Consider the following 25,237-nt stretch of genomic DNA (forward strand, 5'->3'; position numbering starts at 1 on the left):
TCCCACTGCAGTTTTAGGAAAATATTAGCTCACATGTAGTCATTCAACAATATCCCTTACTATATTCAAACTACTTAAATATTAAATATCCTGATTGCACAGGATAATTGGGAAATTAGAGTCCATTTTAGTTCTGTGTTAGAAGTAATGAAATTCATGAGTTCTTGCAAGGCGGCAGCCATACATGTGACACGTTTTATGCATCTTAAAAAAATATATGTAATTCCTCAGCTATAGATGGTTTGCCTGTTATATCACTTCTACATGTAGGACTGTGATCACTTTGCATTTCCGCTACAAACTAACATAAATGAAGGTAGGGGAACCAAAATGTTTTAAAAACCATATCTATTTTCATTTTTAAGAAACAATACCCATATTTTTTTCAAAAAAAAAAAAAGACATTAGGTTACTGCCTTTAAAGTTCAAGTTCCATTATCTTAAGATATAAACACACCTGGATATGAGATTTTTAAAAACCACACATACACACAAGCTCTAGGTAGAGCTGTAATAAACAAATTCCTTTTATAAACACAACTTTAACTGAAAAGCCACAGTAGATGGAAAAAAAGAAGAAAGGATATTACTTGGTAAAATCCAGTGACATCTACAATAGTTTTACAGCACATTTAAGCATTCTACGGTTTTATATCTTTACCTGCCTTCCATTTCTTAGTTGCTCCTTAAAAAATTGCCAATTACGACTACAGGTTGAACCTCAAACTTAGTCCTGATTTTGAGTGCCAGGAAAAGCAAAACAACACTCCAAATTTCTATCTTAATGTTATAACCTTACTTCAAAAATGGTTTTATTTAAAATACAATGCCCATCTAAATGGAAAAAAAAAAGAAAACCAAGCAGCAATATGTAATTATACATAATAGTTATTCATTATATGGGAAGTGTTTTTTAGGATGATATCTAGAATGCACTTGCTCTGTGAGTCTCTTCAATAATTAAATCGACTAGACTGACACTATCAAAAGTAAGCATACTGTAATAAGGGGCACACACTTACAATACTGCTAGCCTTAAAAGCAGTAAAGCAAAAGAAAATATACCAAATAGCACATGCGTATCTTAACAGAACTTCCACTGAACTATCAATGGCTTCTATGCAATGTGCTCTTTTCCATAACTGTATTAACTACCAAAAAAGGAAAGATGAGACTGAAATCAATGGTACTGAACTGAATTGTTTGAAGCCAGTACTCCACATGTGGGGAAAAGTGCATTTAGTTCAGCAGCAATATAGCACAGTGTGAAGATATTGTGCTTAGACGCAGATATTCCAGAACTGAAAGATGTACAAGGCAAGTCAAGATATAAAACCATAGTACACTGTTAAATAACCTTGAAACATATATATATTGCAGTGTTCAAAGAAAAACATTCATTTCATTGTACAAGGCTAGGGAGAAATCCTTAAAGTTACCTATCGTAGTTTATGATATAATAAATACATATCTATATAGCATTGTATATACATATATAGAATGTGTGTTTATGTGTATCTTTGTCTTTTTTTGCCAAATTATTCTGTTAGTTTTTGTGGATCTGCAACTTTCAGGAATGAAAACTCCTTTACACTACAAGTTTCTGTTCCCCCAAACTTAAGATATTTATACTAGAAAAGGTCTCAATACCCTCCCCCAACAACCCAAAGACTCACTTCAGATATTTTGCTTCACAATTGATCAGAGAAACATAATTAAAGGAATTCTAGAATTTCTGACTGTATCTTTTCACTTTGCCAGTTGTTTCAACAAGCAATTATCTTTTAATATTTAAATCAGCTGATGCAAATTCTTTAGCAGAGGATATAAACTCTAGATTTCACTGATCAAAACAGAGCAAATCAAAACCAAAAAAAAAAAAAAAAAAATCCAGTGATTTACTCTGACTGTAAACAATATATAAAATTCAAATCTCAAATTTCAAAATAAGTTAAAGAAAAATTATACCTTCAGGGCCTATAATACTATAAAGATCTGACAATTGGTAAGGGGAAAATATATATGAAAAGTTGCAACAAAATTGTTTGCCCAGGATTTTTGCTAAGAGAAAGTATATCTAACTATACTACCTCTGGCCCTTAAATTTAATAACTTCATAATTTGTTGGCAAATGTTTTAAGCAAACTGGCATATCATATTACACAACAGAAAACATCCATCAAGTTCAGCAAAGAAAACTTATATAAGCCTTTTGTACAGAATTTAAAAAAATCTAAATGGCTATGATTCCTCTATTAGCAGAAACACATAACGCAGTCTTTATAAATCTGCCAAATATATCAATATCTACATAAATAGATACAGATATAGATATGAAACATTAATGGCAGTCTATTTTCGAACAGTGTGTGGGACCAGCAGATTTGTATCAGACCATGGCACGATATGGACCCTGCATCTTTAGGAACTGAATGATGAAAGAAGGACCCCCAGCAACAATCTGAGGTGGAAGATGGCTGAGTGGACAGTTCTCAATACTCATGATTGAAAGCTTGCTGCAAAGAGCCAGCTCAAAGGGAAGGCTATGCAGGTTGGGGTTGTCATTCAAATACAGCTCTTCTAGATTCTCCAGTGTACCTGTTTTAAAAAACAAAATTATTATTTTTTAAGAAAATTAATTACTATTTAAAAAGTTCAACTGGGCATGATCCTTATCCTGGGTATTATGCATACTGAACACACATTTCCTTTTACTCTCTTCTCTTAGTTTTAAAACTTTCTACAACTTTGGATCTCAAACGTTCCCACATATTCACATAAACTGGGAAGATTAAAAAAACCATGATGTCCAGGTCACGCTCTAAACCAATTAAATCAGAATCTCTTCCTTTATGGTTGGTTTTCAAGCTTGGAGTTTTTTTGAAAAAACATATACTACATCTCCAGAGACTCTGTTTGGGATAGCTTGGCATTCATGTGTATTTTTTCAAAATTCCAGAGGTAAGTTTATTATACAGTCAGTGCCTATATTCACTTTCCTCTTGGAGAAAATGTGATAATCTCTCTTAGTAATAAATTTCTCACGTGAAAGGTTTTTGTTACTTTGTATAAATCTTTCGCTAAGAGAGTTATTACATATTTGACAGTAAGCCAAAAATCAATTTATGTAATCTTTTAAAATTTTTTCTTAGACTGTCTTAGGATACTCATACTTTCTAGGCAAATGTGTCAAGCAATTGCATGAGGCCAGATGGATAAAAATACTAGAAATAAAAGTGTATAGCTGCCTTATGTGCTTCCAATTTTTAAACTTTAAAATTTATAATTATTTGATAGTGGTATGTAGAAAACTAATGAAAAACAACAGTTACTAGGTAATGGATTTGTTCACATTTAAGATTTTATTTATTATGCAGAGCAACTCTGTGAGAAGTTACTATTATCCTTATTTTACAGGTAGTAAACTTGAAGCTTAGGGAGTTTCTGTACCTTATCCAAGCCACAAAACCAATAAGCAGCAGAGCCAGATTTTGAATTGTCTTATTTTACTCCAAAACCATTCTTAACCACTAATCTATAGTGCCCCTGAAACAGCATGGTATAGATGGGAGAATATAATACATGGGATTACTAATTTTAGAATTACTATGTGACCTTAATCAATTAACTCTCTTTGTAAAATGAGGCAATTTACACTGCCTAAAATTTAAGGTGTTTACATTGATAGTATGAAATAATGGATATGAAAACACTTAGAAAATTCTAAAGTACTCTCAAATATTAATATCAATCCTAAAACCTCACAAGGGAAGGTTCTTTCGGCATAAGACACTACTAATTTAATTCAAGCTTGTGTAATTTTTAAATTTGGAAGAAAAATAACTCTTCTAAATTGAGGTTAAATCTACTGAAATATAAGTACACTAAAACATTGTCAAATATAATATTAACCCTAATACCCCATGAGGAAACCTAATCAAAACCAACCAACCAACCAACCACTACTGGTGTTCTATAAAAAAATCTTGAGCCTGATGTAACCTGATCAAGATGAAAAAAATAGTAGATTTGTTATATTTATCTGAAATACTGCTTGAACACACAAAAGCAAATTATTACCACAAAGTCAAGTATCCAAAGGGTTCATACCAATTTCCTCAGGAAGATGAGTAAGTAGGTTCTCTCCAAGGCCTAGATGTGTAAGATTGGTAAGGTGACCAATACCTCTCGGAAGAGTGGTTAATTGGTTGTTTGTCAAGACTAATTTCTAAAAGATTAACAAAATAAAAGACGGTTACATACATATTTCCTATAACTGATGTAAATTTTTAAAAACTACATCTAAACTACTAAACCAATAAAATAAACATGGAAATTAGATTGGATAATATAAGAATCACTAAATAAGTTTTTCTTTCAAAAAATATCATTTGTTAGGAAGACAAAAGCAGGTAGGTTACATGAACATAAAATTCAGCCCTAATGCTGTAACAGGAAAATCTATCTGGTCCAAGAATAATGTGCAATTTGGAATGCATTCCAAAAACTTTAATTATATACCTATAAAATCATCAGGATAATGTTTTACCTGTAAATCCTTAAGATAAGCAATTTCATTTGGCAAGGATTCTAATTTGTTCTCCTCTAGATCCAACTCTCTTAACTTCCTAAGGTTTCCAAGACCATGGGGAAGCTTCTTTAGAAGATTGTTTGATAATATCAGAACCTAAAGAGAAATTTTTGATAATGTTTGACAGCTCACAAAACAGAATTATATATTATCATTGCGTGGCTTAAAATTTATTAAGCAATGCTAATTTTCTAAACAGTGAATATTGAGGGTAATGTTTAATTATATAACAAGACATTAAACTTACTATTCTAAAAAAAAAAATCACCATAGTTACTGGAAACAAAATAGTTTGATTAAGACAAAACTAATAAAAGCAAAAGGAAAGAATTTAATTTTAACTAAATTACAAAAAATATAAAATTATTAACTACTTGCACTAAGATTCATACAGTTAATGGTATTTTGATACTGAATAGTTACAAATATGTATCTAATAGGAAATCAATTATTTATTCAAAACTCCTTACAAACCATCATTTAAGGGAGACAACAACTGACTTCTAAACTGCCCATATCAATCCACTACAGTTATTATTTGTAGAAAATTTATTACATTGCAAGGCATCCTGCAATATCCTGAAGAAGGAAAAAAAAAAAGGTTGAAGAAGGTAATAGTCCTTATTCCCAGAGAAGATACAATGGGGGAGGGTTAGGTGGGGAAACAATACTGGGTACAGGGATAGTGAAAAGAGCACTAAATGGAAAGATCCATATAAAGTTCTGGCTAATTTTTTATGCCCACTTATTTCTCCCAAAGTTATACTACACATAGTGAAGTAAACAGATTCAGTAAGACCAAGAAAATGATATCATTTATTGAGCTATCATTTATTGAGTTTACTACTATTTGCATTGCACTATACTAAATGAAAAATGTGCATTATTGCATTTAATCCTAACTAAAACTTTATGAGGAGAATACTATCATCCCCATTTCACAGCTGAGGAAACTGAAGCTTGGGCATGTTAAATCCATAAATAGAGAGAGTTAAAGTGGAACTGTACCCAGATCTGTTTGGCTTCAAAGCTCCTGCTGTTAACCACTACACCATACTATTTCACCTTACTAAATACAATAATAAAAGAATATAGAAATTAGATTTTTTAAAAACATGAATACAGAGGACATTTTTAGAAATACTTATTTACTATTAGTAAACTTTTTTATCAAAGGGTGAAAATGTTAGGAACTCAAGAGGCAGGAGAAATCATCCTTGACTGAGGAGGTGACAGGAAGATGGATCTTTAATTATGAGAAATAATTTTAAAAGAAAAATTTAAGGGGATGAGAAGAGAGCATACTAGATATTGGGAGCAATAAGACTAAAGGTACAGAGCTAGAAATATGCACACATTGCCAACAAAGAAAATAAATTTAGTTAGTAAATAAAAGAGGAGGTGGGTATTCAGGATGGAAAAGTAGGTCAGAATTACATGAAGGGTTCTGAATTCCCATCTGAGGAACCCATAATTATTTTAGAGGACAATGGTGCAGCATTCTTAAACAGAGCTAAGAAAAAAACGATGTTCTAAAAGATGCTAAGTTTTAGAGACCCTTTCTTTCAAAGATACTTTATAGCATTCAAACCTACCAACTTTTAGTGGGCAAGAGTAATTCAAAAGCATTGAGCCCAGATTAAGTCAATACTTCATCATACTAATAGGGCTGCATGTTTAAGAGAGCACTAACATTTCTTTTTTTTTTTTCCTTTTCTTTTTCTTAACTGATTAAATCTGGACTTTATCTATTTATTTATGGCCATGCTGCATGGCATGTGGGATCTTAGTTCCCAGACCAGGGATGGAACCCATGCCCCCTGCATTGGAAGCACAAGGTTTTAACCACTGGACTGCCAGGGAAGTCCCGAGAGCACTAACATTTCTATTGGGTTGGCCAAAAGGTTTGTTCGGGTTTTTCCGTATCATCTTACAGAAAAACCCGAACGAACGTTTTGGCCAACCCCAGTAATTATGATCTTCACCCACTTAGAAATTGTTTAATTGGAAACTTCACGAGTGAGAAAACTGTGGAAGAGTCTAAGGAGTTCTAGATGCTCTTTTATACTCACCTCAAGAGAAACAAGACCAGACACATCCTCAGGGATCTTTGTGAGCTGATTTGTAGCTAAATTCAATTCTACCATACTGGTCCAAGTTCCAAAATCCAAAGGAAGTGATGTCAACTGATTGTCCTGACAAAGACAAAAAGAAGCATTCAAGGTAAAACCACAAAAACAAAGCTCCATATGTACCTCCCTATAGAAAAAGAATTCTTAAACAGAAAAAGTCATTCCCTTTTTTGATGTCTAAATATATTGGATGGGCCAAAAAGCGCCTTTGGTTTTCTAAGTAAAATTAAAAGACACATTTTTTCATTTTCACCAAGAACTTTATTGAACAACGTATTCACCCTTTTGTTCCACTACGTTCTGCCATTTTTCAGGCAACTTCATAATTCCATCTTCCCAAAACTTTTTATCTTTTTGAGCAAAGAACTGGTCCAGGTGCCTTTTACAGTCTTCCAGGGAATTGAAATTTTTCCCATTAAGAGAATTCTGTAAAGACCGAAATAAATGGAAACCCAAAGGTGCAATGTCTGGTGAATACAGCAGATTAATCAGAACTTCCCAGCCAAGTTGTAACAGCTTTTGCCTGGTCATCAAAGAAACACGCAGTCTTGCGTTATCCTGATGGAAGATTATGCGTTTTCTGTTGACTAATTCTAGACGCTTTTCGTCAAGTGCCGCTTTCAGTGGGTCTAATTGGGAGCAGTACTTGTTGGAATTAATCATTTGGTTTTCCAGAAGGAGCTCATAATAGAGGACTCCCTTCCAATCCCACCATATACACAACATCATCTTCTTTGGATGAAGACCAGCCTTTGGTGTGGTTGGTGGTGGTTCATTTCACTTGTCCCATGACCTCTTCCATTCCACACTGCTGTACAGTATCCACTTTTCATCACCCGTCACAATTTGTTTTAAAAAGGGAACATTTTCATTACGTTTCAGTAGAGAATCGCATGTGGAAATACGGTCAAGAAGGTTTTTTCGCCTAACTTATGTGGAACCCAAACATCAAAGCGATTAACATAACCAAGCTGGTGCAAATTATTTTCAATGCGTGATTTGGATATTCTGAGTATGTCAGCTATCTCCCGCATAATATAACGTTCATTGTTCTCAATTATTGTTTCGATTTGATCGTTATCAACTTCAACTGGTCTACCTGACCGTGGAGCATCGTCCAGCGAGAAACCTCCGGCATGAAACTTCGCAAACCACTTTTGACACATTCGATCAGTCACGGCACCTTCTCCATACACTGAACAAATCTTTTTTTTGTATTTCAGTTGCGTTTTTACCTTTCTTGAAATAATAAAGCATAATATGCCAAAAATGTTGCTTTTTTCTTCCATCTTCAATATTAAAATGGCTACACAAAGATTCACCAATTTTGATAAGTCTTTTTTTAAATGCACGCTGATATGACAGCTGTCACATACAATCTAACAAAATTGTTTTGAATGAAGTTAAAGACAACTAAGTGCTACTAGAGCCATCTTACGGAAAAAACCGAACGAACCTTTTGGCCCACCCAGTAGAAAGAAGAGAAAAGGAACAAAAACTCTAAGCCTCCAAAGTTCTTCAAACAGTAATTAGGTTTTTATTTTTAAGTCTAAACTAGAAGTTTGTTCCCTATGCGATTATCTGTGTTGGATATGGAAAAATACACTATACAGATGAAGAATTGAGATTTCAAAGGTCCCAGTGATAAATATAATGTTTTCCTCACTTCACAGTAATGTATAGAAATCACTGAATAAAATCTGAATGTTCATGAGCACAGTGGAAGAAGAAATATCTAACTATAGCCCACAAGGAATCCAGATAAGCTCAGCAATTCTAGAGATGCTGAACAATAAAGTAGGAGAGGAAAAAAGTTGTAATAAGACAGCAAATTAAATCATTAAAACACTAAGTATCCATGATTTTACTTTAAAAATCCATACGAGAAGATGGTAAAAACATACTTATCATTAAATAATAAAAACAAATGATGAAACACAGTGATTCTAATTTTATTTAAAAATTAGATATAGCTATACACAGAAAAAATAGTGAAATACATGCCAGTGATTCACTAGTTTTTTTCCCCGCTTCCTCATATTCACTTATAAAACAACTCTTACCACACCGTTGTGTGCTCGGGGTATTTTGGTACTGAGATGGGACCATCAGTATTCCCTGTCCCAGTTGGGTATCAATGATATATGCTGATTTATTAACAGCAGTGGAATTTTAAAATTTTATCTCCTTTTTTGTTCATCTGTATTTAAAATTTTTTCTGCAATGTACATTAATTACTGATCTCATTTTACACAAAATTATCCGTAAGAGAAATCTCAAGTAGAGAACATCCATTTGAAAGCCAAGTTTTTCTTCTATTATAATATTTAAACTTATTACCTATTTAAACTTCTTATCTACCTATGCCCAAACTACGGATAGTTATTAGCACGATAAAGTATTTTCATTAAAAAAATTTACTACTGATGCTTATGTGAGGAGGAGAATGTCAGGCATCATTTTGACTTCTTTCAAGAAAAAGTTTTATTAACCATTTGTCTCAGTTTTGAAGAAAAATTAATTTCAAAGCTCTATGCAAAGTTTTTATCATTTCACTGAAAACAGCAAGCTTTTCCAAGCTAACATATTACAATAACATAATATCCATAAAAATGTTTAACCAAATGGGACTTCCCTGGTGGCGCAGTGGTTAAGAATCCGCCTGCCAATGCAGTGGACAAGGGTTTGAGCCCTGGTCCGGGAAGATCCCACATGCCGCGGAGCAACTAAGCCCGTGTGCCACAACTACTGAGTCTGTGCTCTAGAGCCTGTGAGCCACAACTACTGAGCTCACGTGCTGCAACTACTGAAGCCTGTGCACCTAGAGCCCATGCTCCGCAACAAGAGAAGCCACTGCAATGAGAAGCCCGCGCACCACATCAAAGAGTAGCCCCCGCTCGCCGCAACTAGAGAAAGCCCGCGTGCAGCAACGAAGACCCAATGCAGCCAAAAATAAATAAATGAATAAATTTATTTTAAAGAAAATGTTTAACCAAATGAATACCTGGACTGCTGTCTAAGCCTCGTATTACAAATGGAACATTCAGAACTCATGCCATTACCACTGGTAAACCTCATATAACCAGACTTGTTAAGAGTATATTTTACTTGTTTAAGATTATAAGACTACTTTGAACTTCCACTGGTTCACTTATTATATACTTCCAAACAATTATAAAAGATACATATACTTATGAAGAAGTATACATAGAATTAAAAATTATACAATTAGACTGTAGTTTAAAGAACCACAATTATTTTGAAATGGTTCATCAAAGACAAAAGGATGTAGTATGATACAATATAAAGAACACTATACCTGAAAGCAGGAAATCTAGGCTTCCTGGATTCCTACCTCAGCCATGAATTAGTTATGTGGCCAATAATTATTACCTGTGGGCCTAAAGTTTGTTCACTACAAATTCAATCACTGGACAAATCATTTTTCATTGCTTTCCTCCTTTTGCAATAAAATTCCTTTTTCTGATTACAAATGTGAAACTCATTCACTGTAGAGAATACAGGCAAGTAAAAAGAAACTAAAAATCACCCGTTAGGAGAAAATATTTGCAAATCATCTATCTGACAAGGGATTAACATCCAAAATATATAAAGAACTCATACAACTCAACAGCAAAAAAACCCCCAAACAATCCAATTAAAAAATGAGCACAGGATCTGAACAGACATTTTTCCAAAGAAGACATACAGATGGCCAACAGGTACATGAAAATGTACTCAATATCACTAATTATCAGGGAAATGCAAATCAAAACCATAATGAGATATCACTTCACTGCTGTCAGAATGGCTATTATCAAAAAGACAAGAAACAACAAGTGTTGGTGAGAATGTGGAGAAAAAGGAATCCTTCTGCACTGTTGGTGGCAATGTAAATTGGTGCAGTCCCTATGGAAAATAGTATGGAGGTTCCTCAAAAAATTAAAAAGAGAATTACCATATGATCCAGCATTTCTACTCCAATGTATTTACCCAAAGAAAACAGAAACACTAACTCAAAAAGAAATATGCACCTTATGTTCACTGCAACATTATTTACAACAGCCAAGATATGGAAACAACCTAAGTGTCCACCAATGAATCAATGGATAAAAAAGATGTGGTATATATATTCAATGGAATACTATCCAGTCATAAAAAAGTATAAAAATCTTGCCATTTGTGAGGACATGGATGGACTTTGAGGGCATTATGCTAAATGAAATAAGTCAGACAAAGAAAGAAAAATACCGTATGATCTCACTTATATGTGGAATCTAAAAAAAAAACAAACAACAGCAATAACAAAAACCAAGCTCAGAGAGAAAAAGAACATATTGGTGGTTGCCAGAGGCAGGGGGTAGAGGGTAGATGAAATGGATGAAGAGAGTCAAAAGTACAGCATGGTGATTATAGTTAATAATATTGTATTGCATATTTGAAAGTTGATGAGAGAGTAAATCTTAAAAGTTCTCACCACAAGAAAAAAACATTCTGTAACTATGTATGGTGATGGATTTTAACTAGACCTACTGGGGTGATCATTTAACAATATATACAAATATTGAATCATTATGTTGTACATCTGAAACTAATATAATGTTGGAGGTCAATTATACCTCAATAAAAAGAAAAAGATAAAAAAAAAGAGATCACCCATAAATAATTCTGATATTCAAAGATAAACAGTATATTTTAGTAAACACTGGCTATATGTATGCATATAAATCTATAGATATTTAATATGTAATTGAACACATTAAAAACAGCTTTTAAAAACAATGTGTACAAACAGAATCTTTTCATGCTTAACTTTTTCCTACTTAATAAATTGATATTATTTCAACTGGTATTTAATATTCTTCTAAACTAGAGTATTATTTGTAATTGCTTCATATTATTTCACCGAAGATATAGTACTTTTAAGAAATGAAATCCCTATTAATTTCAATAAGTTGGTACCAGTTAAATGAAAAGCTCTGCAATAAATATCCCTACAACTATGCTGTTATGGGTATTCATGATTATTCAAATTGCTAAGGATATTGCATGGTTCTAAGCTATTTGTTGTCTAACACAAATTGTCCTGAAGTATCCTTATTATCAGTTTAGAGTCCCATCAGCAAGAAGCAAGTACCCATTCTGACAGATAAACCATAAATATTAAAAGTACTAGTCATAGTAGTTATTTTCCCCTCACACAAATAGAGGCTTACCTTCATATTCAGCTTACTTAATACTTTTGCTCTGGAGAAAATTCCAAATGGGATTTTGTTGATTCGATTGTGTTCCATGTTGAGGGAATAGATGGTGGAAAACTGAGATGGACCACCTACTGGATATAACTGGAAGCAGTTTCTAGCTAAGGTCAAACTATTCAGTTTCACAAGACTTGATAAAAGACTCTGTAAAAAAAAAAATGAAATAAACATAAGAATTAGAACTGTAACAAGACTTATTCTGTAGAGTACAGAGCAGCAGTCCCAAACAAATGCCTCAAAGGGCCTTGCAGGTAACAAATGACAGAGACTGGATGGACCGGTTCTGTGATGCCTCATCTAGAGGAAAGTCACTCACTACTCAGCTCTAGCTAACTGTTGCCTTGCAGGAATGTGGAGCCAATGTAGTCAGATTTCCAGACTTTACAAAGAAACACGAAATTCATTTACTTATATTAAATCTCCGATTTTTATTCTTTGGCTTTAATTTATTTAAAATACTCTACAGGGTAAAGAAAATATGTCTGTGGGTAAGAGGTGCTTCATGAGTGGCTAGTTTTAGACCTCTATAAAAGCGGAAACGTTGGTAATCAGACAGTCCTGGGTCTGAGTCCTGACTCTGCCATCTGCTATGTGATCAATCCTATCCAGGTCTTAGTTAAGTACCTATCTCTAAATTATTATTAAGGTTAATATAATGCTTGGCACAGAGTAAGGTGTCATTCAGTAATTTAAATGTTCCTTTTAGGAATATTAAATTCAGAAGATAATATACTTCCTCATATTATATAATATATTGCTTTTCCATACAGTAAATTTCTGAGGGAATATACATCTACCAAACAAGTATTTACTTAGCATATAATCCCATATTCCCTCTTACTTCAGTCTCCTACCATGTAACCAGTGTTAGGTATTATAAAAGAATCTCTGCCATTAAGAAGACTAAATCCCACTAAGAGAAATAAAGCACACAGATAGGAAAAAGAAAATAATATATAACTGTATATAATCAGTAACAAAGTATACAGAATAGGCTCTTGCTATTCAAAGTCTGGCTCAAGGAAGAGCAGCATCAGAATCCCCTGAGAGCGTGCTAGAAATGAGGACTCTTAGGCCCCACTCCTACAGAATCATAATATGAGTCTTAAGATTCCCAGGTGATTTGTATGCTCATTAATGTTTCAGAAACACTGGTACAGGCTATAAAATAGTTTTATATCCTGGCCCTATCTTTTAGTAGCTTGTGACTCTGGGCAAGTTATTTCTCTGAACACTAGTTTTATTCATTTGTAAATTAATGATGCCTTATTTTATAGGCTATCATAGAGTTTTTTTTAAGAAATAAAAATATATAAATAGCTTTAAAATACCTCGCATTATAATAAGTGCTCAAATTTTAAGTCACTTCTTTATTTAAATTCAAAGAAAAGAAGAAATACTGGAATAACTAGAAAAGCAGGAAGAAGGCTGAGAGTGTGCCAGATCTTAAGGGATGAAAAAAATTTTTTAATACTCAGAGAAGCAGAAGAAAATATTCTGGATTGATGTAAAGGCCCAAGCAAGGAGAATACAAACATTGTGAGGTGTGTGTTTTAAATAATATTCAAATTTTGGCTATCTACCATGAGGAAACTGAAGACTTAGTACCTGAAGTGTCAGCTGTGATTTGCAAGGCCCACTGAAGGAAAAAAATAACTATATAATTGAAGTTATAATTAGTGAACTGAACTGAAACTTGTCCTTTATGATGAACATGAATAAGCTACTCAACATTTGTCAATTGCTATACACAGAAAAAAGAAAGAATACAGAAAGAGAAAACTTTCATGGCAGTCAATTCGGGGAAAATGTCTACATCCTACTTCACTGTAAATAAAGGAGTTCTATTGAGTCTCATGGCAAAAATGTTATTTTTATTATTCTTAGAGCTGACTTACTTTATTGAATTGATATTCTTTTATGAAAAAATGTTAACACCTGAGGATATTTGAAAAGGGGCAACAAGAATGCAGCTCTCCAACCTTTCCATTCTTAGGTCATACTATGAAGCTTTGGGGTTGCTTATCATTGCTTTAGAGTCAGACACATCTGGGTTCCCATCTCACATCTTCTACTTACTAGCCTTGTGATCTTTGGTGAATTAATTAGATAATATATCTCTCACCATATTTCCAGAAAAAGTATTTAAGCGTGACAAATTTGGCCAAAAACGTGACTTCTCTTAAGTCTTATTTCCCTATTTGATGAGACTACCCCAATAACTAGTAGGATTATAGTGAAGATTTAAATGGTATAATACATGTAGAGCTCCTAACCTTATGCCTTGAGTATATGTGCTTAAATTCATTAAGTTCTTTCTCCTTTTGTGTTTATGTCTACATTAAAACTAGTCCATTTTCAGACAGTCTTCAAATGGAAAAGTATATAGTCATTTTGCCAGCTCTGATTTCAGCAATATAATGAGCCCCCAGTGAAAACCACTTTCCTGATTTTTCTTGCCAGCTTGAACGTCTAAGTGCTGTTTAATGGATTTTATTATTTTTCTTATTGTGATTATAAATGCAGATAATTACACATTTGCATTAAGAATACACTACTTCCAAAGCACATAGACTACTTTTAAATAAAACTTAATATTTTCCAATATTTGAACAGGCCAATCAAGGATTTCCCCCATAGCTTCTCTATCTGAAAACGGGCCTGTTTAAATACACGTACACCCTTTCTTCCACAGCCAGACTGAACAGAGCTGTCTTCTTTATAATTCTCTTATCAAAAATAAATCCTGACTTATTTCAGTAACAAAATATTATATATGAAAGTACTTAGCACACGTCTTTATCCTAAGAGGTTTCCAATAATTATGTTTCCCTTCAGTGACAATAAGACTGGATATGTAAATAAATGTTAAAATTTCTCACTTGGTGAAACTGATATACACCCAGTCTTTATATTTAGGCATATTGACATTGTAAAAGCAGTCAGTTTTACTTAAGCTCACAAATCACATCCTAAAATAATCCCAACAAGGTCTAATTAATATGCTAATTATTCCCTTATTATGGATATGAATCACTGTTAGAAAGAGGATGACGTTAAACAGTAGAACCTCACCCATTCTGATGCCTGTAAATTACCACCATCACAGAAATTAAAAAATCCAGTCTAGCTGTCAGGGCGATATCTACAATCTGTGGATTCTAATCCTTATCCCACTTAAACTACTACTAACAATAGTACTCTTTTGCCACAGGTGATATACTGTCATAGTAGTTTTAGTGAACTGGTCCAGACTAGAAACTACAATCCTGGGAAACTCAATTTTGTACTCTGACCAAGTTTTTTCTGAAAACGCAAGCATCTAGATTAATAGGAACCAAATTAATAGGTGCTACTTTATCTTTGTATGCCTAAGAAACAAATCAATTAAAAAAATTTGATAAACTAATTGCTACAAACCTAGAGCCTCACCTACTCAAATTATTCATTATAAATCAAAGCATATATCTGAAAAACATTCATCCAAAGCACCTTTGTTCTTAATTCAAATACACATACACACACACACACACACACACAGAGCTGGGAAAATTAGTAATAATCTAAACATAATAGGGTTACTTATATAGTTTTAATTATTAGAAAAAAAAGACTTTGCAAAGTTCAATCAATCCATAACTCCACAATTCCATTCTTTTGCTTGTTAGAATACTACAGTAAGATATTATGCTTGAATAACTACAAGCAAACTTACTAGTTGTTGGGTATGCTAAAACAGCAGGTAGCAAAAGAAGAAATGGCAAGAGTAAAAAATAATAAAGTTGAGAAAGACAATTTAAAAAAGAATATTGCATCTTGCCCAATTAATCTCTAGGCAAAAGAAGTGAAAATATTTTTCTAACAGAACCAACAAAACCCAAATTAAAAATAATGTGTTAAAAAAATAGCAGATTCTGGTGACTGGTATATGCTAAACAGGCTTTAATGTTATTGTATAAGCAGGATAATAATTTGGGTCACAGGCATGTTGCAGCTCATATTAACCTGGATAATAAGTAGTGTATTCTATGTAGTCATTCTTTTATCATCTTTCTACAATATCTTTTTTCTTTTATAACTGAACTGGGTGGGGAAGCTGAGTTTTAAAACCAGCCATACAACTTCTCCTTAATGGCTTTTACTGTCAAGTCCCAAATGACATGAGAAAGATTTACATGGTGCTAAAGCGGAAAGTAGCACACTGATTTTCCACCTTCCTTTCTGTTCCTGTAATCATATCTACTCTTTCTTTTTTGGAATTTTTATCTTAGTGGTGGGCTATATGTCCATAGCATACCCATTATTTAAGCAATTTCAATCATCATATTATTTACCCAGCTGTAAAGATTGACTAGTTTTCCCTTCATTATCTTGCAGACTTGTTTCAAGAGTTTACTGTAATCCACCTCTTACCTCTGGTAAAGTAGAAATGTTATTGTTCTCTAAATTTAATTCTTCAAGTGCACTGCATTTTGCCAGTGATCTGGGTATTGCTGACAGTCTGTTGTATCTCAGACCAAGACGACTTAAACTGGACAGGTTTCCTGTGAACACACAAAAAAATGGAATTTTTTTAAATCCGATGAGCCTGTCACTGTCCCAGGCTATCAACCAGTATTTATGAATTACTCTGAAGCACTATTTCAGCAAGATCCTTAACTTTTTGTACCAAGAAACTGCACACTACACTCTGTCAATTAGGATGAAATTGAAACCACTTTTCTGCCCTCTCAGAGAAATAATGAAATGCACAGCTATAAGTCAATCTTTAAAATCAATTATTGGAAAGTATTGTCACACTTTAATAAAAAATTAACCTTTAGATAAGGCCTAATTGAATAATATCAAAGTAGTAAATACTTTAAATTTATAATAGTTAATCCCATTTGTATCTGTGTGATGGTGATCCAATATAGAACAAGTGGCTATATATAAAAATGTACATGTAATTTTGAAGAAAAAACTTCCAAATTTCTAAAACAGTATTATTTAAAATATAAGATGCACAATTATTTTGTGAGATCAGAAAGGTTCAATATTTTCCATGAATTTAAATATAAACATTCCAAAATTTCTCTAAAAAGTTGACCTGATGGTAAAAAAATTTCTCAAAATAATTTTTTACAAACAAAAGTGAAAGTTATAGTCTTATTATCTAAACATATCCAGCTTGAGCATATTAGCCACTATTGAATATCTAAAATAAGCAAAGCAGAAAAATAGACATTTTCTACTTTTATTGCCAAGACCCATGGCAAGCTACATGTAAGCTACATGGATGAATATGATGATGTCTGCTATCATAGAAGGTTTAAATCAAATTTAATTCCCCAAACAATGTACATCAGAAAATAAGTTCATTTTGATAGCAAAAAAGATAAGAGTAATGAGAATTTAGTTCAATGTATTTCTTTGCCATGACTGGTTAATTTCTTTTCTGATTCCACATTGCAATTGTTGCTATAACATTTTTAGTTGGGCTAGGTTAAAATGTTAAATGCAGCCTCTAGTTTTAAATTAAACAGTATTATCAGTATTAGAAATTATAGGCATACTTCATTTTACTGTAATTTCTTTATTGTGCTTCACAGATACTGCAACTTTACGTATCGAAGGTCTGTGGCAACCGTGCATTGAACAAGTCTATTGGTGCCATTTTTCCAACATCATTTGCTCACTTAATGTCTCTGTGTCACATTTTAGTAATTTTTGCTATATTTCAAACTTTTCCATTATTACTATACTTGTTATGGTGATCTATGACCAGTGATCTTTGATGTTACTAGTGTAATTGTTTTGGGGTGCCACGAACTGCACCCATTTAAGACGGTGAACTTAATTGATAAATGCTGTGTGTATTCTGTCTGCTCCACTGACCAGCTGCTTCCCTGTCTCTCTCCCTCTCCCCTGAGATACAACAATATTGAAATTAGGCCAATAATAACCCTACAGTGACCTCTAACCAAGTGAACGTTAGAGTCGCATGTCTTGCACTTTAAATAAAAAGCTAGAAATGATTAAGCTTAGTGAGAAAGGCATGTGGACAGCTAGGTTGAAAGCTAGGCCTCTTGAGCCAGTCAGTCAAGTTGTGAATGCAAAGGAAAAGTTCTTGAAGGAAATTAAAAGAGCTACTGTAGTGAACACGTGAATGATAGAAAAGGAAAACAGCCTTATTGCTGAAGTAAAGAACGTTTTAGTGGTCCAGATAGAAGATCAAACCAGCCACTACATTCCCTTAAGCCAAAGCCTAATTCAGAGCAAGGCCCTAACTCTGTTCAATTCTATGAAGGCTGAGAGAGGTGAGAAAGCTGCAGAAGAAAAGTTAGAAACTAACTGAGGTTGGTTCATGAGGTTTAAGAAAAGGGATGGCTCTCCGTACATAAAAGTACAAGGTGAAGCAGCAAGTGCTTATGTAGAAGCTGTAGCAAGTCATCCAGAAGACGCAGCTAAGATAATTAATGAAGGCGGCTACACTAAACAAGGTTTTCAATGTAGACAAAACAGTCTTATATTGAAGATGCCATTTAGAACTTTCAGAGCTATAGAGAAGTCTACGCTTGGCTTCAATGCTTGGCTTCAAAGCTTCAGACAGGCTGACTCTCTAGACTTCTAGAATTAGAAGTGGAGCCTGAAGATGTGACTGAATTGCTGCAATCTTATGATAAAACTTTTAACAGATGAGGCACTGCTTCTTACAGATGAACAAAGAAAGTGGTTTCTGGAGGTGGAACCTACTCTTGGTAAAGATGCTGTGAAGATTGTTGAAATGACAACAAAGGATTTAGAATAATACATAAGCTTTCTTTGATAAAGCAGCGGCAGGGGTTTGAGAGAACAGACTCCAATTCTGAAAGAAGCTCTATTGTGGGTAAAATGCTATTACATACCATTACATGCTGCAGGAAAGGAAAAGTCAGTCAATGCAGCAAACTTTATGTGGTTTGATTTAAGAAACTGCCACATCCACCTAACCTTCAGCAGCCACCACCCTGATCAGTCAGCAGCCATGAGGACCAAGGCAAGACCCTTAAGGCTCAGATGATGGTTAGTACTTTTTATCAATAAACTATTTTTAATTAAGGTTTGTACATTTTTTAGACATAATGCTATTGCACACTTAATAGACTACAGCACTGTATGAACATAACTTTTATATGCACTGGGAAACAAAAAATTTGTGTGATGCTTTATTGTGATATTCGCTTTGTTGTGCTGGTCTGGGATGGAATCTGTAATGTCTCCAAGGTATGCCTGTATAGAAGTGGATGCCTGTGTCACACTTAACTTTTTGGAGATAAATATTTTGATGCCTTTCAACTTTCAGCAACTTTCTGATGTTTGTCCATTTCTTTCTTTTTGCTTTGACCATTTTTCAAAAAGTTGTTGTATGATTAATTTTCTTAGGTATGTCTAACATTACTCCAATAGTTACAGAAAATATATATTAGCTTATAGAATAAGTTAAGCCTTAAAACCTAGGAGGGCAGTCACCATGCCTCATACTCCTTATCCTGTTATACTCATTTTCATCCTTCCCTTTTGCTGAAGAAAACAGTGATCAAGGTTCTAAGAAATGGCTAAATGGAGCTAATTTTTACCCTTTACATTTTCAAGAGTTAGTATTGCTATCAAAAATATTCTGGGGACTTCCGTGGTGGTCCAGTGGTTAAGACTCTGCGCTCCCAGTGCAGGGGGTCCATGTTCGATCCCTGGTCAGGGAACTAGATCCTGCATGCCACAACTAAAGATCCCACATGCCGCAACTAAAGATCCCACATGCCAAAACGAAGACCCGGGTGCAGCCAAATAAGTAAATATTTTTAAAAATACTATGATAATTCTATACCATAAGTCTAGCCAACTATAATGCGAAAAAAACCTTAGCAACCATTTCAATTCCTGCAATTAGAACTATTACAGAGGTATGCTATGCTCAATTTATATTACTTTCTTATAACAGTGCTTGGAAAGTGGGCCGAGAGTTTGCTAGTTATGATTAATTAAGATTCCAACAGGCAGAAAACTGAATTAAAAAGCAACAATAAAAACTATGACTTAGCAAAGACAAGTTAATTTAGCCTTTAAAGTGTTTCCTAAATTAACTAAGGATGCTTCACTAGTATCTTTCTGATGACACTCCAGTGAGATGTGTCAAATTTGGAAGGGGAGAAAAAACAAACAAGCAGAGGGCTAGGTCACTTTCCAAAGCTCCAGAGAATTTAGAGATCAGAAATAAGGGCAAGAATAATATTTACTATTGTTGTCAATACACTGTGACATTGAATATGATACAAATGTTACTTAGAAGTTGGGTTGGCAAAAAATAATCTGCTTTATGATGAAGTATGTTAATTATAGTCATGTTTCTAACAGCAAAAAATGGGGACAACCTATATGTTCAAGAATAGATGAATAATTATTTAAATTGAAGGCACCACAGTGTAATAGAAAAAACAAAGGATATTATATTATCTATGTGATCCTGGGCAAGTTATTTAACAGAGTCTATCTCCTCACTCATAAAGTGGGGAAAATGCCACCTATCCGACAGGGTTACTCTAAGGATTAAATACAATGTGTGTAAGACACTTAGCACAATGACTGATACCTAATAGATCTTCAAAACATGATTTTATTCTATGGTATTTCTATATTCTGTTACATTCTGTACCTATTAAAATTATGCTACAAAAATCTTTAAGATGTGAAAGACTAAGTTATGATATTAAATGAAAAAAGCCAGATAACAAAATCATGTGTTTTGTATTATCTCAACATTGTAAAAAACACATGCATGCAAAAAGAGTGGGGAAAAACACATCAAAACTAACAGTTATCTCTGCATGATAGAATTATGGAAGATTAAATTTTTTTCTGTCAACTTGTCTATAATTTCCCTAATTTTCTATAATTTTGTAATTTTAAAACACCCTTTTGATAAAGAAAAAGTCTATAATTCTAAAGTCATTTTACTTTTAAAAATTGTGGTATCTTTATACCAGCCTTTTATTGAATGAATATTTTACATTTTGGAGAAGTTTTATACTAATGTAGACCAAGATGTTTGGACACTTTACATTGTGAGGCTCGTTTTCTCCATACAGTGAGGATATGAGCTAAGCTGTGCAAAAACAGAGCTCGGTAGTTTGAAGTTTTAGATAGCCATTCTGATAAAAAAGACAAGAGATAAGAAAGATACCCAAGAAGCAGCAATAAGAGCCATCTGAGAGTACTCAGCACGGACTTTAGCATAAGATATGCGAAGTGACTTAACAGCAGAGCCAGAATCAAACTCAGTTGGCTCCTTATCAAGTAATCATTTTTCGTGAATTTCATCGACTCTGCTCCAGTGAGCTTGTTTCCTCCTGACACAGAAGCATGATATGTTCATTCTTGCTTCCACGCTGTTTGACTGTCCTTGTTGTGCTCATGGAATGCATTTTTATTCCATACTGAGTCCAGCATATTTGTTCATGAAGCTTCCTCTGGCCATTCTATGAAGACGTTATTGATCTCCCTATAAACTGGACTCATGGCCACACATTGTTTTCATCATACATTGGCATTTACTTACATTTGGTCTTATGTTGTTAGTTGTTTCATGGATTAGTTACCTCCCCCAAAAGACTGAAAATCCTTTAAGGGAGGTTGCTATGTACTTCTATCGCCACACAGAATTTGTTTCAGTGCTAAGCAAACAGCAGGCATTCATTCATACTTTCTTAATAATTATAGAAGCTAAAATATTTCACTATTTGTCCTCCTTTCCATTAGGAACAAGATGCAAAAACTTAAAATTATATGGAAGGTTCATAAAAAGATTTTTTCTTTGACCCATTCTCATCTTATAAAATAGCCTATGAAACACAGATGTTAACTGGACATGGTTTTAAAATACATATCAGATTTGTCTGGTCTGAGTACAAATTAGTTCTTCTGCAAATATTTGCAATAATTTTTTCTGAGACACCCAATGTCTAAGCAGCCCATTTTTAGATATCAGAGAACGAACTAATCATTTCCAACTCTTTGCACTCCTCCCATCCCACCAAATAATTTTTTAATTACAAAATATATAAATGCAACTTACTCTCTTCCCCCAGAGAACCATGGTTTGTAGTATAGTATGTACCTATTGAGATCTTTCTGTAAGCATTTACTTATACATACATAAATACAAGATTTTTTTTAAATGTTTCCGTGTTTAGTTTTACATAAATGGGATCATTTTACATACTTTTCACCCTATATAACAGGTCACAGAAATATTTTCTGGTGAGTAAATTCAGATATACTTCATTTTATTTAACCATTGTATTCTACGATGTGTACAATTATCTAATCATTCCCCAATTGACAGCATTTGTTTCTAATTTTTAAAAAGGAATTCTATAATGAACATTCTAATACATATCTGTGCGTACATGTGAAAATATTTCTGATGTATCGAAAGATATAGATATTTTAAATCTTGATAGACAGTGCCACTAGGCTATATCGATTTCATTCCCACCAAAATTGAAGGACAGTGGCCATTTACTCATATCCTTTCAAAATGGGGAGGGAGGGAAGGTATCAATATTTTATCCCTTGTCTATCCCATGCCCATGGCCACTATAGCTACAAGGCTGGTAAAGGTGGAAATATTCCTGCAAGCAGTGATAATGTCTGACTACAAAGAATGTCAAAATCTTCTGATAAAATTTTAATTTGCTACACAAAGTTGAAGATAAAAGATGCTCAAATCTTAAAAAAGAACTGGAAGTAAAGAAGCTAATCTCTTTCTCTCCTTCATACCACTGCTTTCCCTATGAAAGAAAGTTGTTCCATTGTAATAAAATGGCAGAAGCATTTACCAAGGGGTCTATGAAATCTGCAAGAGGAAAGGGCTTATTAATAGCGGAAAGTCCCCATAATTTTGCTCCACCGACATGCCTCAATAACTGTTTACAGTAGAAAAGTAGGTGAATACAATATTTTAACCAATTTTTATTCTCAATGAAACCCAAAAACTTTCTCTGGTAACAAAGATTAGTATGGTAACCAAATTCTAAATGTTTATCAGCTCACAAACCCAGTAAATAGAACCACATTCCTGAAATTTCTCTTCCAAAAGCAAAATAAGCTTCTCAGTTTTAAAGTCAGAACAGGTTTCTAGAAGTTAAAAATTACAAAATGGGGAATTCCCTGGTGGTCCAGTGGTTAGGACTCGGTGCTTCCACTGCAGGGGGCACAGGTTTGATCCCTGGTCAGGGAACTAAGATCCCTCATGCCGTGCGGCACAGCCAAAAAAACTAAAAAATAAAAAAATTTTTTAATTTAAAAATAAATAAAAATTACAAAATGAAAACGAAGTAGTGAAAATGCCACATGAAATTATCTAGTACCAAAACTAGTGGTTATTTAAACAAAAATGATACCTCCAACTTTCCTAAACTTTTTTTTTTTCTTTTCTCCTTTTTTTGGGGGGAGGGGAAGGTGGGGTAGAAGAGAATGAACTTTAAAAATTGTAACCTATGAGAATATGCTATGCTGATGAAGAAACTAACATTTGCAAAGCACTTGTCACTTTCTTGAGAGCATGGCATGTTCAAAGAGTCATCCACATTTTGTCAAAGTCCGTTAATCTCAGCAAAACAAAAGAGGTGAAAAAAAGTAAGGATAAAATATCAATGCTTTCTTATGCCAGAAGAAAACTTGACATCAGAAGTCTGGCATTTACTGTGATTCACCCCCTGCAGTGGTTTCAACTCTAACCTCTTTCAATAAGTGGTTTTAACCACAAACTAAACTGCAACCTAGAAATCAAGCCATAGCTTGCTTTAATATTGAGCCATTGTGACTAAGAAATAAAATCAACATTGCCGAGCTTCTGTGTATAAATGTAGGCTGATCACTGCCAATCACTGGCACTCAGTTTTCTAAGTGCTTAATTTTGACTGTAAGTTGCTCTGTGTTCTGCTCTGACAGCTTGCTTTCTTATGCTGTCAGATTTTTAAAATATGGAAACATCAAATGGCTATGAGTTAAAATTAGATGCTTTCAATTTCAGCAAATATAATCAGCATTTTTAGGTTAATTTAGTGTAACTTTTGAGTAAGACTCTACCTCAAATAGTCTTTATCTTATTTTAACAAAGTAGCAAAAAATCAGTAGAAAAGGCACACAAGTTCTAATGATGAAATAATGTCAAAGGTACAATTTTTTCCAGAAACATTAAACTGAGAAACTGAAAATAAACTGAAAAGTTATACAAAAATTCTTAAAAGTCAAAAACTCAAAAGAATGCCACCATTAAAAAAAAAACAAACTAGTAAAGTTGTTATATGTAAGCAGCACTGTAATTACCTAAAATTGAATCACTAACTCTGCTTGTTGATATAACCATAATTACTGTAACATTTCTTCAGAGACCACTGCAACAAACAGACCTCTGTGAATTGTTCTGTGCTCCAGCCTTGAAGGCAAGGACTTGTTGCTTATTTCTCTCATTCTGAAAAGATACAGAAAATAAAATATTTTTTCCTACTTCAGACCCTCCTCTCCCTGATTTCATAAAACCACCTGAGACCTCAGAAGGCTTCAAGCTATCATGTTCATAGCTTGAAACAAAACGACTTCTATAATGAATCTTAACATTTTCTTTAGTTTACAGCTGATTCTTGAATTAGAAAATATTTACATGAAAAGAATATACTTTATACTCTTCAACAGGGCAGATTAATGGTTAAATCAGAGAAACTCTAAATATGTTTTTATGCACTCTTTTACTTAACGGCAACCAGCTGCCCCTCTTCCCATTTCCTTCTGCCTCTTCTTCACATCCTGATTTGTCAGTGATCCTGGCACTGCTCAGCCTGGAAGTAAATGGCAGTGCGTGCTGCCAAAGAGTGATAACTACTCTAGGAGTATTCGTGTTAAATAAAGAGCGGGTTTAAAATATCTGGGTCTACTTACAAGAAAAAGAAAAGGCAAAGAATTAAAGTGATTTTTGGAAAAGTGATTGTAAGGCGATAGAAGATGTGATTTTTCAATTGTGAGTTTCGGGCTAGTTTCTTTAGACCAGGGAAAAGAGCAGGGCAACTTCTGTGGGACTAGCATCAACTCTCCAGGATAGGTGTTATTTTTTGTTGTTGTTTTTCATTTTAAGTTATACTTTTCAAGAAGTAGACCAGAAAAAAGAAGAAAAGTATCAGGAGAATTATATTCTAAAAGTTTGCCACTGACGGTTTGGGGTGAATTGCTCTTCTCCA

The 25,237-nt window shown here is 33.8% G+C and overlaps 1 protein-coding gene across 5 annotated transcripts in view; it reads right to left on the bottom strand.

The window, feature by feature from the left end:
- Positions 1-499: 499 nt before the first annotated feature.
- The window catches only part of SHOC2 (SHOC2 leucine rich repeat scaffold protein), a 102,953-nt gene continuing 78,215 nt past the window's right edge, over positions 500-25,237 (bottom strand). For all 5 annotated transcript variants that reach the window (XM_036829749.1, XM_036829748.1, XM_036829752.1 and 2 more), the window contains 6 exons: positions 16,398-16,528; positions 11,940-12,128; positions 6,664-6,786; positions 4,550-4,687; positions 4,111-4,228; positions 500-2,598 (listed from right to left, as the gene is read on the bottom strand). In XM_036829749.1, the coding sequence (XP_036685644.1) occupies positions 2,390-2,598; positions 4,111-4,228; positions 4,550-4,687; positions 6,664-6,786; positions 11,940-12,128; positions 16,398-16,528 (908 nt within the window). In that variant the 3' untranslated portion in view covers positions 500-2,389. The remainder of the gene's footprint in view (positions 2,599-4,110; positions 4,229-4,549; positions 4,688-6,663; positions 6,787-11,939; positions 12,129-16,397; positions 16,529-25,237) is intronic.

This window comes from Balaenoptera musculus, chromosome 16 (genome assembly GCF_009873245.2).
Source record: "Balaenoptera musculus isolate JJ_BM4_2016_0621 chromosome 16, mBalMus1.pri.v3, whole genome shotgun sequence".
Taxonomy (NCBI): Eukaryota; Metazoa; Chordata; class Mammalia; order Artiodactyla; family Balaenopteridae; genus Balaenoptera; species Balaenoptera musculus.